Source organism: Neofelis nebulosa, chromosome 9 (genome assembly GCF_028018385.1).
Source record: "Neofelis nebulosa isolate mNeoNeb1 chromosome 9, mNeoNeb1.pri, whole genome shotgun sequence".
Lineage (NCBI taxonomy): Eukaryota > Metazoa > Chordata > Mammalia > Carnivora > Felidae > Neofelis > Neofelis nebulosa.
Genome location: NC_080790.1, coordinates 117,562,311 through 117,574,974, shown reverse-complemented (window position 1 = coordinate 117,574,974; position 12,664 = coordinate 117,562,311). Strand labels below are relative to the sequence as shown.

Here is a 12,664-nt window from a genome sequence, read left to right as displayed (position 1 = left end):
CCCTCTGCTGTCAGCGCAGGGTCCACTTCGGATTCTCTGCCCCTCCCCTGCTCGTACACGTGTGCTCGCATGCCCCCTCCCCCTCCCCCTCCCCCTCTCAAAAATAAATAAATAAATAAATAAATAAATACGTTAAAAAAAATAAAGGTCCTTTGTTATATGTGTTGGGTTTTTTTTCCAAGTTTTAAAATTAAATTTTGACTTTGTTTATGGTACTTTTAAATGGAGAGGGGTTTACTTTTTAGATACAGGAAGGATGTTCACCTTGTAAAAACGGGAGTTGTACATTTATGGTGTATACTCTGCTGGCTCATGTTATACTGCAATTTAAATTTTTTTTTAACATTTATTTTTGAGAGACAGAGCGAGACAGAGCGTGAGTGGGGGAGGGGCAGAGAGAGAGGGGGACACAGAATCCGAAGCAGGCTCTAGGCTCTGAGCTGTCAGCACAGAGCCTGATGTAGGGCTTGAACTCACGGACTGCAAGATCATGACCTGAGCTGAAGTCGGCCGCCCAACGAACTGAGCCACCCAGGCGTCCCTGTTATACTGCAATTTAAAAAATGTTTCCTTAAAGATGCCATTTTCCACAAAAGTAAAGATTGTTACACATTTGCATCCATAGCATCAGTCATAGTCTTTATTCCCTAATTGTTGCTCAACATTGCCTCTCCTCAGCAGCTGTAGGGGTCCTGCAACAGTTACTTAATGACCAGCTCGAGGGATCCTTTACCTCTGAATTGTTCATCAAGGAATGTATTGTAATAAAAACCACTGTATTTATGGGAGGAAAAAAAAAATAATGTGGGTATCTGGGGTCTCTAGCCTGATGTCTGTTTGGATCAAAGTTTTATGATTTTGTGAGGTTTTGGTCTGCTTTGGGGAAGATTGGCTTCTCCAGGAATTTCGTCTGTTGATAAATAGGAGATTTTGCTCTGGTCCTTTTGCTCTCGACTTACCTTTAGTTGGGTGCATTTGTTCTTGTTGAACTCCCTTGTCATCTTGCTCCTGTTTCAGACAGAGCTCTTTATTTCTTCCTCTGCCCGTCACTAGCTATGCCCCAAAGTCACCCTTTCTTCAGTATGAATTGGAATAATTGGGCACGCTGGTGGTTAGACCACTCCTTTGTCAACTTGACCCAACCCCTGACGTGGCAGTGAAAAGTGTATCCTAGAGTTTGTAAAGTCAGATGCGTACAGGGTCAAGTAGGTACCTTACTGGACTGAAGCAGCCCGAGTCATGATCTGTGTAAATTAAATGCCTACAGGGACTCTGGAGAAGTGGAGAGTATGTGCCCATTTTATGGGGAAATGACTCTTTTACCCCCATTGACTATTGTTGCCCTGGGGGTGTGTGGGAAATCTAGATTCTTATGTAAAATCTCCCAGCTTTTCAGTAGATGTGGACCAAATGAAATGTCTATAGGCCATAATCCATAGCTTGGCATTAAAGGACTTTTAATTTATTCATTGACATAATCCATCTTCCACTTGAGCATCTTATAACTTCGGATGATTTTGAGAAGTGGGGCATCTCTTTAGAAAACCATTTGTGGAGCATGCCTAAAACCTTAAAGATCATTAATGATTTTGCCTTGTTTACATTTCTTTCTGTAACTTTCTCATGAAGATGTAAGTCAAAATGAAATAAAGTTTGTATACAAAGATGCTTAGCGTCTGGGGCGCCTGGGTGGCGCAGTCGGTTAAGCGTCTGACTTCAGCCAGGTCACGATCTCGCGGTCCGTGAGTTCGAGCCCCGCGTCAGGCTCTGGGCTGATGGCTCGGAGCCTGGAGCCTGTTTCCGATTCTGTGTCTCCCTCTCTCTCTGCCCCTCCCCCGTTCATGCTCTGTCTCTCTCTGTCCCAAAAATAAATAAAAAACGTTGAAAAAAAAAAAAATTTCAAAGATGCTTAGCGTAGTATCACATATAATAGTTAAAAGTATCCCTCAGCAGGAGGGCAGTTTTTGTTTTCTCTAAGGTTGGTGGTGATATTATTGATTTTCTCTGTTACTTTTTATTCTCTACTAAATTAATTTTTACTCTAATTCTTATTATTTCCTTTCTTCTGCATACTTTGGGTTTGTACCTCTTTCTCCAGTGTCTTAATGTGAAAGATAAGGTTATTGGTTTGAGATAATTCTTTTTTTTAAATATAGGCATTTACAACTATAAATTTCCATCTAAACACAGCTTTAGCTGTATCATAAGTTTTACTGTATTCATTTATCTCAAAGTATTTTCTAATTTTTTTGACTCATTTATATGTGTTTTTTAATTTTCCACATTGGTGAATTTCCCAAATTTCTTTCTGGTATTTTTAATTTTATTCCGTTGTCATCAGATGATATGCTTTGTGTGATTTCAGTCCTTTCAATTTATTGAGGCTTGTTTTATGGTCTAATATATGATTTATCCTGGAGCATACTCCATGTATGCTTGAGTAGAATGTATGTGTATTCTGTTGATAGGCAGAATGTTCTATAGATATCTGTTAGAGCTTGTTGGTTTATAATGTTCAAGTCTTCAGGGGTGCCTGGGTGGCCCAGTTGGTTTAGCCTCTGACTCTTAGTTTCGGCTCAGGTATGATCTCGTGGTTCTGTGAGTTTGAGCCCTGCACTGGGCTAGGCACTGATGGTGCAGAGCCTGCCTGGGATTCTCTCTCTCCCTCTCTCTCTGCCTCTCTCTCAAAAAAATAAAATAGTTAAATAATTTAAAAATAAAAATAAAATGAGAAAGCTGAGGCCATGGAGAGAATTACTTGCCCAAGTTGACATGGGGACTAGGTGGCTGAGCTGAGCTGTGACTAGAACCCAGGCTTCCTGACTCTTGGTACAGTGCTCATTCCTGTGAGCCTCACTGCTTTCTGGGTGTGTTGGGAACAGATGTTTGGGCCATCAGTTATCATGGCAAAGATTGTTTTATAAGTTATGCTTGGAAATAATTATGAAGATTTTACCCAATTTTCTTTTTTTTTTTTTTTTTTTTTTTTTTTTAACTCTTTAAATTTTTATCTATAGCTCCTTGTAGAAATTCTTATGAGGCCTACAATCTCTATCCGGGGACAGAAACTGAAAAGTAAGTATACTTGCAAGCCACTGGCCCTCATTTCCCAGCCTGCTGATGTGACGTGGTTTTCAGGGGCTTCTCTTCTTTTACCTCCTAACTCAAGAGTGAGGGTCTGCCTTCTATTATTCAGTGGCAGCATGTGCTCTCCTCCCCCAACTAGGCAGCTCTCTTTATCAGTTTTATACTCAGTAGAAATATAGATCTGGGGCTTTAAACGAAAAAGTGTGAAAACCACTGGGCTAAAAGAATTGCATCTTAGTAGATTCTGATAGTCTCTGGGCCCAACTTTTAGGTTTTCTCTGAAAACTCTTATTTCTCCTGTCTAGTTAATTGAGGGAATAAAGAATAACCTGGTAGGATCATTTGTTTTATATTGTTGTTGTTGTTGTTATAAAGGTGATACGTGCTCTTGGTAAAAAGTTCAGTCATTACCAGAAATGGTAAGGGTTAAAAAGTCAAAGGGTTTTGGTAGCTTATTTCTTAAGCGGGGTGATGGGTCTTATGGGTATTATTCTTTTATTCCTTTTTATAACTTCTGCATGTTACAAGTATTATTTTTAGGTATTGAGTATTTAATAAGGAGAAAAAAGAGCACTTTTCTTTGGCATTAAAAGCCAACAATCACAAAAATAAATACATACATATGTGCCAGAGGTCACTTTTAACATTTGATGAATGCTTTTCTGCAAACCTCATATACACACGTTTTTAATTGAATTACTTTTATGTACAATGAACACTAAGGTAGGTATCCTAGATATCTGTGGGTAAGTAGGTATCTTGGATGACCCACTCAAGGAAGTTCACTTAATCCAACTTAATGAACCCTATATCCTTCGCCTACGGACAGAAACACTGGCGGCACATACTGAGGCCGTGTTTCCTGATCAGACCGTGGTGGTTTGAGCAGATGCGTCAAGAACGAGAACCCTGCTCAGACTTCCTCAGATGGCTCCAGTAGAGCTGCTGCTGACCCATCTTGCTCTCTCTGATGTGACAAGGCGAAAGGAAAAGTATCTTTTCTTAAATACAAAAAAAAAAATTCCCTCCTTAACTGGAACAAACCAAACTACATAAGGCCTTGTTAGTGCATGCAGCAGTGGTTAAGAAGCTTTGATGTCTCAGCTTTGTACTCTATCTAAATTGGTTCTTTGGGTTCTCTATGCACTGATAATAAGTGGCATCTTGTAATTACTTTTTGGGGTGCTCATTCTCTCTTTCTTGTACTAGATTTATAAGTTCCATTAGGGCTAGGATTTTTTTCCCCCCACTAAACACTGTGTATTCTTTATCTGCTCTAGAGTAGGTGCCGGATAAATATTTGATGAATGAGTGAACTCCAGTTCCTTTTGAAAATGAAAGGTCTAGAAATATTGAGATACACTGATCTGGTATTCCAACCTGCTCTGAAGTCATGAGATAAACCAAAAAGCCCCAACAGGTTAAAAGGTAGTGATGAGGTATATGAGACATCTGCACTGTCTCAAGATTGTATCAGATAACTCTTCTGGTCAAGCTAGCTTGTCAGCACCACCCACCCATTGACATCTCAGAGGGAGACCTAGCATTTTAGAGTTTGTGGCAGCATAGGAATGAATGGAAACAGTTTTAAAAAATTTAATGCCAAAGAAAACACTTAGTTGATGGTTCCTACTTAGTTTTATTCTCTCCAGGCTTTGGGGTCATGACAGTTGTTTCCTTTTTATGGTATTCCCCTGTTCCTACTCACAGAGAAGTAGCTAGTTCTTTTTTGGAGTTAGTAGGTCAGTCAATAAAAGCCATTTCCCCAACAGAAATAACAAAAAAACAAAAACACACTTATAGTCTTTAGTAAAAATGATAACCTTTGTTTGCTGCTAGTAGCACTTTCAATGGAGACTTGTAACGCTCAGTCAGGAAGCTCATACTCGGGATTCTGGCAGTTCTGCTTTTGGAAATGTATCTTGAGGAACCGATGCAACACAAGCATAAAAAGGTTACACACATATATTAAATTACTTATTTTTAGTCTATTTAAATAACAAAAATCCCCCCCCCCCCATCCAAAACCCTGGATATACTCTAAGCAAACTACAGAGAGAACATGGCTATTAAGTGATGACACCACAGTAGATTGAAAACATGAAGGCTATGGAGCATAGGAAAAAAAGGGCTACTACCAACCAAAAATCCATATGCTAATTGGCTTGTAGTTTCTGAGGAGTATCATGAAAATCTTTGGTAAGCAAGGACCGGAAAGAGGTGTGCTAAAAGGAAAGTAATCATCTTGGAGGAGATTGTGAGGACCAGTTCTTGTGTTCAAAAAGTTTAATTCTGTTACAATATATTTTCAATGAGGAAAATAACCAGTTATTCCCCTTTCACTTTCAGTAAGTGATGAAATGTCCAAGGACTGTTTGAGCATCCTGTATAATACCTGTGTCTGTGTAAGTATGCCTGCCCTTGGGGCCCCATTTATCTCCCCACCACATCTGCAGTGCTTGATAAGGGAAAGTTCGAGTGCAGGGGGTGGACATGAGAGCTATCCTCAGACATGGGGCAATTGGACTGACTTACATGGGTCTGAGAACCAGGACCAACAGGTGGGAATTACGGGGAGGCAGAATTTTGTAGAAAGTGTTAAGAGCCAGGGCTACTGCAGCAGGTGGTGATCTCCTTTAGCCCTGGAGAGACTAAACAATCTCTCCAGAGACAGACTCTGTCCAAGCAGAGACTGAACAATCACTTACCAAGTGGATACATGCACTGGGAGAATGTGTTCCTTTTAAGATTCCTTTTAATCCCTTTATTTCTGTTTCTTCATTTTTCTTGTTAGAAAACAAAACAGGAACCAGAAGCCTCACCAATATATTGAGCAGGACACTCTGTTTGGTCGACCCTGAGCAAGAAAGAAAGGTGGATAAAAGAAGCATTTTGGTAGAAAGGAAAAAGCCTAGCACTTAGTGCTAGAACATGATTTGGAGTTCTGGCTCATGGCTCAGTGCTTATTAATTTACCTCCCTGAGCTTTTAGTTTCTTATCAGGAGAGTGCAGTCAGTAATCTTACCAACATTGTAGGCTTGTTACGAGGACTAAGTGGGATGATAGATGTGAAAGCACCTTGTAAAGTAACATACATGTGGTAATTTTTGTAAAACACAGTATCCATCTTTTAGGATACTGTGGTAAACTGTGGTAAACTGTAAGCAGCATAATACATGGCAGAAATGAAACCAATGCCCCTGTAGAAGTGAAATCTGTGTGCTATGAAAATACAGCAGAGCATTTAATTACATTTCATTTCTTGCCTCATTCCAAAAGAGGTTTCATGCATCTCGTATAAAATCTACCAAGATCATAAATCATAAATTTAGAAGTAGGTGAGGAAAAGGGTGGAACACGGTGAGGGTGTAACATGTATCCAGGAATTGGGCTGACTATAAAATCAGTGGTGTTGTGGATGGGACATAAATTTGGGTTTAAGCCTCTTATCAACCAACACAAATAGAGAAATAAGTTTCAACACTTAGCAGTTCAGCATCTGTAACTGTGCCATGCAACAGAAATATAGCGTGAACCACTTAGATTATTTTAAATTTCCTTATAGCCACATTTTTTTAGAAAGTAAGAAAAGAAGTAGGAAGAAATCGTGAAGTTAATTTTAATAATATATTTTATTTAGCATAGTATATCAAGATTATTCCAATATGTCAGGCCGCCTGGGTGTCTCAGTCAGTTGAGCATCTGATTCTTGATTTCAGCTCAGGTCATAATCCTGGGGTCAAGGGATCGAGCCCCATTTCGGGCTCAATGATGAGTGTAGAGTTGCTTGAGATTCATTCTCTCTCTCTCTCTCTCTCTCTCTCTCTCTCCCTCCCTCCCTCCCTCCTTCCCTCCCTCCCTCCCTCCCTCCCTCTCTCTCCTTCCCTCCCTCTCTCCCTCCCTCCCTCCCTCCCTCTCTCTCTCTCTCTCTCTCTCTCTCTCTCTCCTTCTTTCTCCCTGTCTCCTCCCATCTCCCTCTGCCCCTTTTCCCTGCTTGCGTGCTCTCTCTAAAAAAAAAAAAAAGACTAAGATTATTCCAACATGTAAACAATTGTAAGTAATTATTAATAAGATATTTACTTTCTTTTTTCTTACTAAGCTTTCAAAACTCAGTGTGTATTTTACACTTGGAGCACCATGTTTCAAGTGCTCAGTAGCCACATGTAGCTAGTGGACAGAGAGGCACAGACAGACCTAGAAGATAAAAGTAAACTAATTGTTCAGCTAACGTACAACTATTCTTGCAACTGAGGTCAGTAAGAACTTGTCCTTATTTTAAAAGATGATGTATGTATGATGACCCCCTCTTGGGCAACTTCCATGTGGTCATTAGTTTTATGAGGCTTTTGTTAATGACACCTAATGTTAATCAGTGATACTCCAGCAAAACACAGTTCAGTTTAAAAAAAAAAAAAAAGGAAAGGAGGAAACAAAAATGTGAAGAACATAGTATGATATGGTCCAACTCTATGCTGATCTGGCTTAATTCCAGGGATTAGGCAGAAATGAAGAAATGTCTGGAGGTGCCTGTTTTGGGGTGGGGACGGTGCAGATTTTGGTTAATCTGGAGTAAGGACGTCATGCCTGAAGACATTGACATTCACTACTTAAAATGTACTGCTGGCCAAATAAAACTTGGGCTATTGGGTGCTAGTGTGTAGCTCCTCATTGAGTTACTAGGCAGGTATTAGGTCAGAACATATCGTGAACCTACCATAGAGAAACCCATCCTCTCAAAAAGCATTTGCACACGTTTTGTATATGGTTATAGGGATTTAAGTCCTCTGCGAAGAATTCCTCAGGGAGCTTGAAGTTGCTTTTCCAGTTTCCAGAAGGGGGTACCTTGCTTTTCAGGTTTTAAGATTATAACCTATCCTGCCTTTTCTCTCCTTCTCCCTTGTGATAGACGGAAGGAGTTACAAAGCGTTTGGCAGAAAAGAATGACTTTGTGATCTTCCTGTTTACGTTGATGACGAGTAAGAAAACATTCTTACAAACAGCAACCCTCATTGAAGATATTTTGGGTGTTAAAAAGGTGAGCTATGTTCTCCAGCAGGTGGATGACCAGATGGTGGAGGGTGTCTTCGATAATTGGATTCTCAAGACTGATGTACAGAGCTCTTTTAAAAGAAAAATTCATCCATATTCCTCGTGTTAACTTTTTTTTTTTTTTTTTACTTAAATATATTTAGGTACAAAAGTAGGTTATATTTCTTCTTCTAATGGGTTTTAAGTGACAGTAAAACCTAAGCCAGTATATAAATTGAAATCAAACTAATGATAAAACTCAAAAGTTCAGATTGCCTTTAATGTGATGGCTAATGTTACTTTGCTGAAATCAAATTGCCCTTTGCTAATTATTATGATGCAGGATCTTTTTAGCATACTTACACTGCTGTATGCTATGGGATAACTCCATTTTCCTACCACTTTTCTATATTTGAATGCTGTGAAACCTTCATTCATCAGGATATGTTTCCCTGGATGGTGATGTTTGGCTTAGACTTATTAAGTTCACTTCTGTTTAATCTCATTAGTCTTAAACAGTTAAAATTTGATACCAACATAGGAGACACAAATGTGAGCACTGAAAGCCTGCCACTTGGTCATAAGATGGACATTCAAAAGATCCTGAATATACTTAAAAAAAAAAAAAAAGAAAAAAGAAAGAAATCCCACACACAGGGGTGCCTGGGTTGGCTGGTTAAGCGTCCGATTTCAGCTCAGGTCATGATCTCACAGTTAATGAGCTGTCGTGCTGACAAGCTCAGAGCCTAGAGCCTGCTTCAGATTCTGTCTCTCTCGCTCTCTGCCCCTCCCCCACTCATGTTCATTCTCTCTCTCTGTCTCTCAAATAAACATTAAAAATTTTTTTTTTAATTTTTTTTTTTTAAAAACACACAAAGGGGCACCTGACTGGCTCAGTTGGTGGAACATACAACTCTTGATCTCTGGGTCGTGAGTATAAGCCCCATGTTGGATGTAGAGCCTACTTCAAAAAATTTTTTTAAAAGAGGAGCTGTGATGAAAATGAAACACTAAATTAAAAAATATCATAAAAAACTTAGAACCCAAAAAACACACCATCTGTTAGATATCTGTTAGATAGTCAGTGTATTAGATATTTGTGTAATGCTTGTGAAGACATGGAGCTTACTTCCCTAGTCCTTATTCCATGCCTCCATGTTGGTTGCAGTGGGAAGATTTCTTCCTCTTACTACTGAGGTGGCAGGAATTGCCTCTTAGAGTTGCTCTTGCAGAGAAAAGGCTACCCGCGTGCATTGCGGTTACCCTAGCTTTCGTTTCTGTCTTTCTGCTGCATTTTCCCCAGGCCTTGATTGTCATCGTGCAGGCAGAAGATGCACAAGTGGCCCATTGTCTGTAGGAACACACTGGAGATGTGACAAATCCCAGACCCTTTGTGTTCTTTGATAAAAAGTCTTTGTCATTTTTCCAATAATTGTATGCTCCAGCCAGTGTGTGAAAGGGGGCTTCAAGGGTGGAAACACTAGACTCCTGCGCAGTCTCAGCATGGGAGTCTAGGATTGCTCCTTCATAACTTTTCCTGCTTGCCTGTCATGCCCTGTCACACTCATATTTTTGTGTGTTGCTAAAAATAGTGATGAGTTCTGCTAGACATCGTTACCTTGGTGCAGTTTGAAAGGGGGATAGGCACCATAAAGAAAATGGGAACCCAAGCCACAGACTAGGAAAAGATATATGTAACCCATGTAACTAACAAATTGGTATTCAGAATTTATCAAGAATTCTTACAAATCAGCAAGAAAAAGACAACCTAGTTTAAAAAAGGGGCGGGGTGGGGCGCCTGGGTGGTGCAGTCGGTTGAGCGTCCGACTTCAGCCAGGTCACGATCTCGCGGTCCGTGAGTTCGAGCCCCGCGTCGGGCTCTGGGCCGATGGCTCGGAGCCTGGAGCCTGCTTCCGATTCTGTGTCTCCCTCTCTCTCTGCCCCTCCCCCGTTCATGCTCTGTCTCTCTCTGTCCCAAAAATAAATAAAAAACGTTGAAAAAAAAAAAATTAAAAAAAAAAAAAAGGGGGCGGGGGGAGGCAGTGATGTAAGCAAGCATTTCACAGAATCTATAAATAAAAGAAGATGCTTCATTAATAATGAGGGAAATGCAAATTAAGGCCACCATGAGAGCACAAATGTTGGTGAGAATGTATATCATTGGAAATACTTATATACTGCTGATATCTTTTTGTTCCTGCAGAATATATTTATCTTCTTTTCTAGTTGAACATGTGCATACCTCGTGATCTAGCACCTAGGGAAGCACTACCCTGAGGGCCGAGGCATCATTCTTGTGCCTGGGTCACCTGTAACCTATTCCCAGGCATGCTTGTGGATAAACTCCGTCCCAGACAGGCCAGTAATTCTTAGAAATGAAAACACTACATCAAAGCCAAGAGATTGTGAAATCAATCCACTGGGTCTGTCAGCTAAATAGAAAAGATTAAAGTGTATCATGTAAGGGTTATTATTTAAGTTTTTGTCACATATTTATACATTCACCTATGTATGTTTTATTGGGTTGTGATGGAAACTTTTTCTTATTCTTGGACATTATCGGAATGGTTTGGAAGCCAGAAATACTTCTGTACATGTGCATCAAGAAACACATAAGAATGTTTATAGCATTGTTTCAGGGTCAAAAAACTGAAACCAAGTCTGTGATCCATCAGCAGTAGAATGGATAAATTTTCTCTATCCACACAATGGAATATTATAAAGTAGTGGAAGTGAATAAATTGTTGATATAGGCAACAAGATAGCTAACTCATAGAAAGTACTGGTAGAAGTCAGTTACAGAAGACTGTATATAGTGTATCATTTTTATAAAGCTCTGAAATAAGCAAACTCAACTCATACACAAAGCTTTTTTTATCTTAACAGCAAAGCAAAAATAAAATTCAGGTTTGTGGTTACCTCTGGCAGAGAAGCAGGAAGATGTGATAGGAAAGGCACACACAGCTATTCACTTGATTATGCTTCGTAACATATGTTGTATGTATTAAATTTTAAAATTAAAATATAACACAAGGAAGTGGGCTTGGAGGGTGGTAGGACCTAGTTTATGACCCATCACAGAGCTAGAGGAACAGGGCTGAAAGTTACAGTTACCAATAATAACAATGGCTCCCATTTGTTGTGTACTGGGGAAGGAGAAGGCAAAGGTGGAAGAGGCTGCCCCCAGGTAGCTCCTCCACAGCGAACTTCAGGCCTTCATTCCCAGAAGTAAGAGTGGAACTCATGAGGGCTTCTAGGAATCATTCACCTGTTCAGTACACATTTACTGAGACCCTCACCACCAACTCTTATGTGTTGAGGCTCTGGACAGCCTCAAGGCAGCATAAGTTTATGTGGAAAATAAACAGACAATTACAAGATCATAGGGTATGTGCAGTGATTGAGAAATATCCAGTTCAGTGGAAGTGAATCAGTGAGATAAAGGGCAGTAGTAGGTATTTTCTGAGGAATATAAGGATGTTTCAGAAGAAGAGAAGCTCATACAACATGCAACATTTGCAGACTGTAGAGAAGAATTAAAAAAAAAAGAAACTAAAATAACAAAGCATTTCATAAAATTCAGTATTCATTTATGATAGAAGTTAGGAATAGAAGGAAAATTCCTTAACTTGATACAGGATATCCGTTAACTTACAGCAAACAGAAAACTTAATGTTGAAACTTTGGAAATATTCCTGTTAAAGTTAAAAAGACAAGAATGCCTGCTATTGCTTACTCTAGATAATTGGTTACTTGTGCAAGCACACAAGGAGACACCTATAGGAATGTTCATGGCAGCATTGTTTAATAGTGAAAAATTATAGCCTACCTAAACACACACACACACACACACACACACACAAATATGTGTATATATAAGATTTGGTATGTACTAATACAGGATAACATCTCCAAGATGTATTACTGTTAAAGAGGAAAATGCAGAGCTATGTGTATAGTATGAGTGTGTGTGTGTGTGTGTGTGTGTGTGTGTCTGTACACACACACACTGGTTAAATACACTGGAGTAAAAGAGTGAAAAAATGAATGAATTAGAGCTACTTGTATCTGTGTAATTTAATCCTAGTGTTGAGAGGCACCTGGCTGGCCCAATCAGTAGAGCATGCGACTCTTGATCTTGGGATTGTGAGTTCAAGCCCCATATTGGGCCAGAGCCTACTTAAAAATAAATAAAAGTTGAAAAAGTACTAACTTTCTGTTGTCAGAAGTGGCATAAATTAAAAAAAAAATCCCAGTGTTAACTAACAGTAAGGTGTCGTATATAATTCACACTGTACATGCAAAACAATACATTGTTGGTTTTAAAAACAAAACAATGTTTTTAAATTTTTTGATTTATTTTTTATTGAAGTATAGTTGATATGCAATGTAATACTAGTTTCAGGTATACAGCCTAGTGATTCAGTGATTTTATACATTAAGCTATACTCGCCACTGAGTGTAGTCACCATCTGTCACCGTACAATGTTACTGTAATATTATTGACTATATTCCCCATGCTGTACTTTTCATCCCTACAACTTATTTC

The 12,664-nt window shown here is 39.4% G+C and overlaps 1 protein-coding gene and 1 pseudogene across 2 annotated transcripts in view; one reads left to right on the top strand and one right to left on the bottom strand.

The window, feature by feature from the left end:
- TRPC4AP (transient receptor potential cation channel subfamily C member 4 associated protein) overlaps positions 1 to 12,664 on the top strand; it is a 70,655-nt gene that overhangs the window by 20,994 nt on the left and 36,997 nt on the right. For both annotated transcript variants that reach the window (XM_058685380.1, XM_058685379.1), the window contains exons 4-6: positions 3,018 to 3,075; positions 5,437 to 5,492; positions 7,994 to 8,122. In XM_058685380.1, the coding sequence (XP_058541363.1) occupies positions 3,018 to 3,075; positions 5,437 to 5,492; positions 7,994 to 8,122 (243 nt within the window). The remainder of the gene's footprint in view (positions 1 to 3,017; positions 3,076 to 5,436; positions 5,493 to 7,993; positions 8,123 to 12,664) is intronic.
- LOC131485669 (small ribosomal subunit protein uS14-like) lies at positions 3,874 to 4,044 on the bottom strand (annotated as a pseudogene).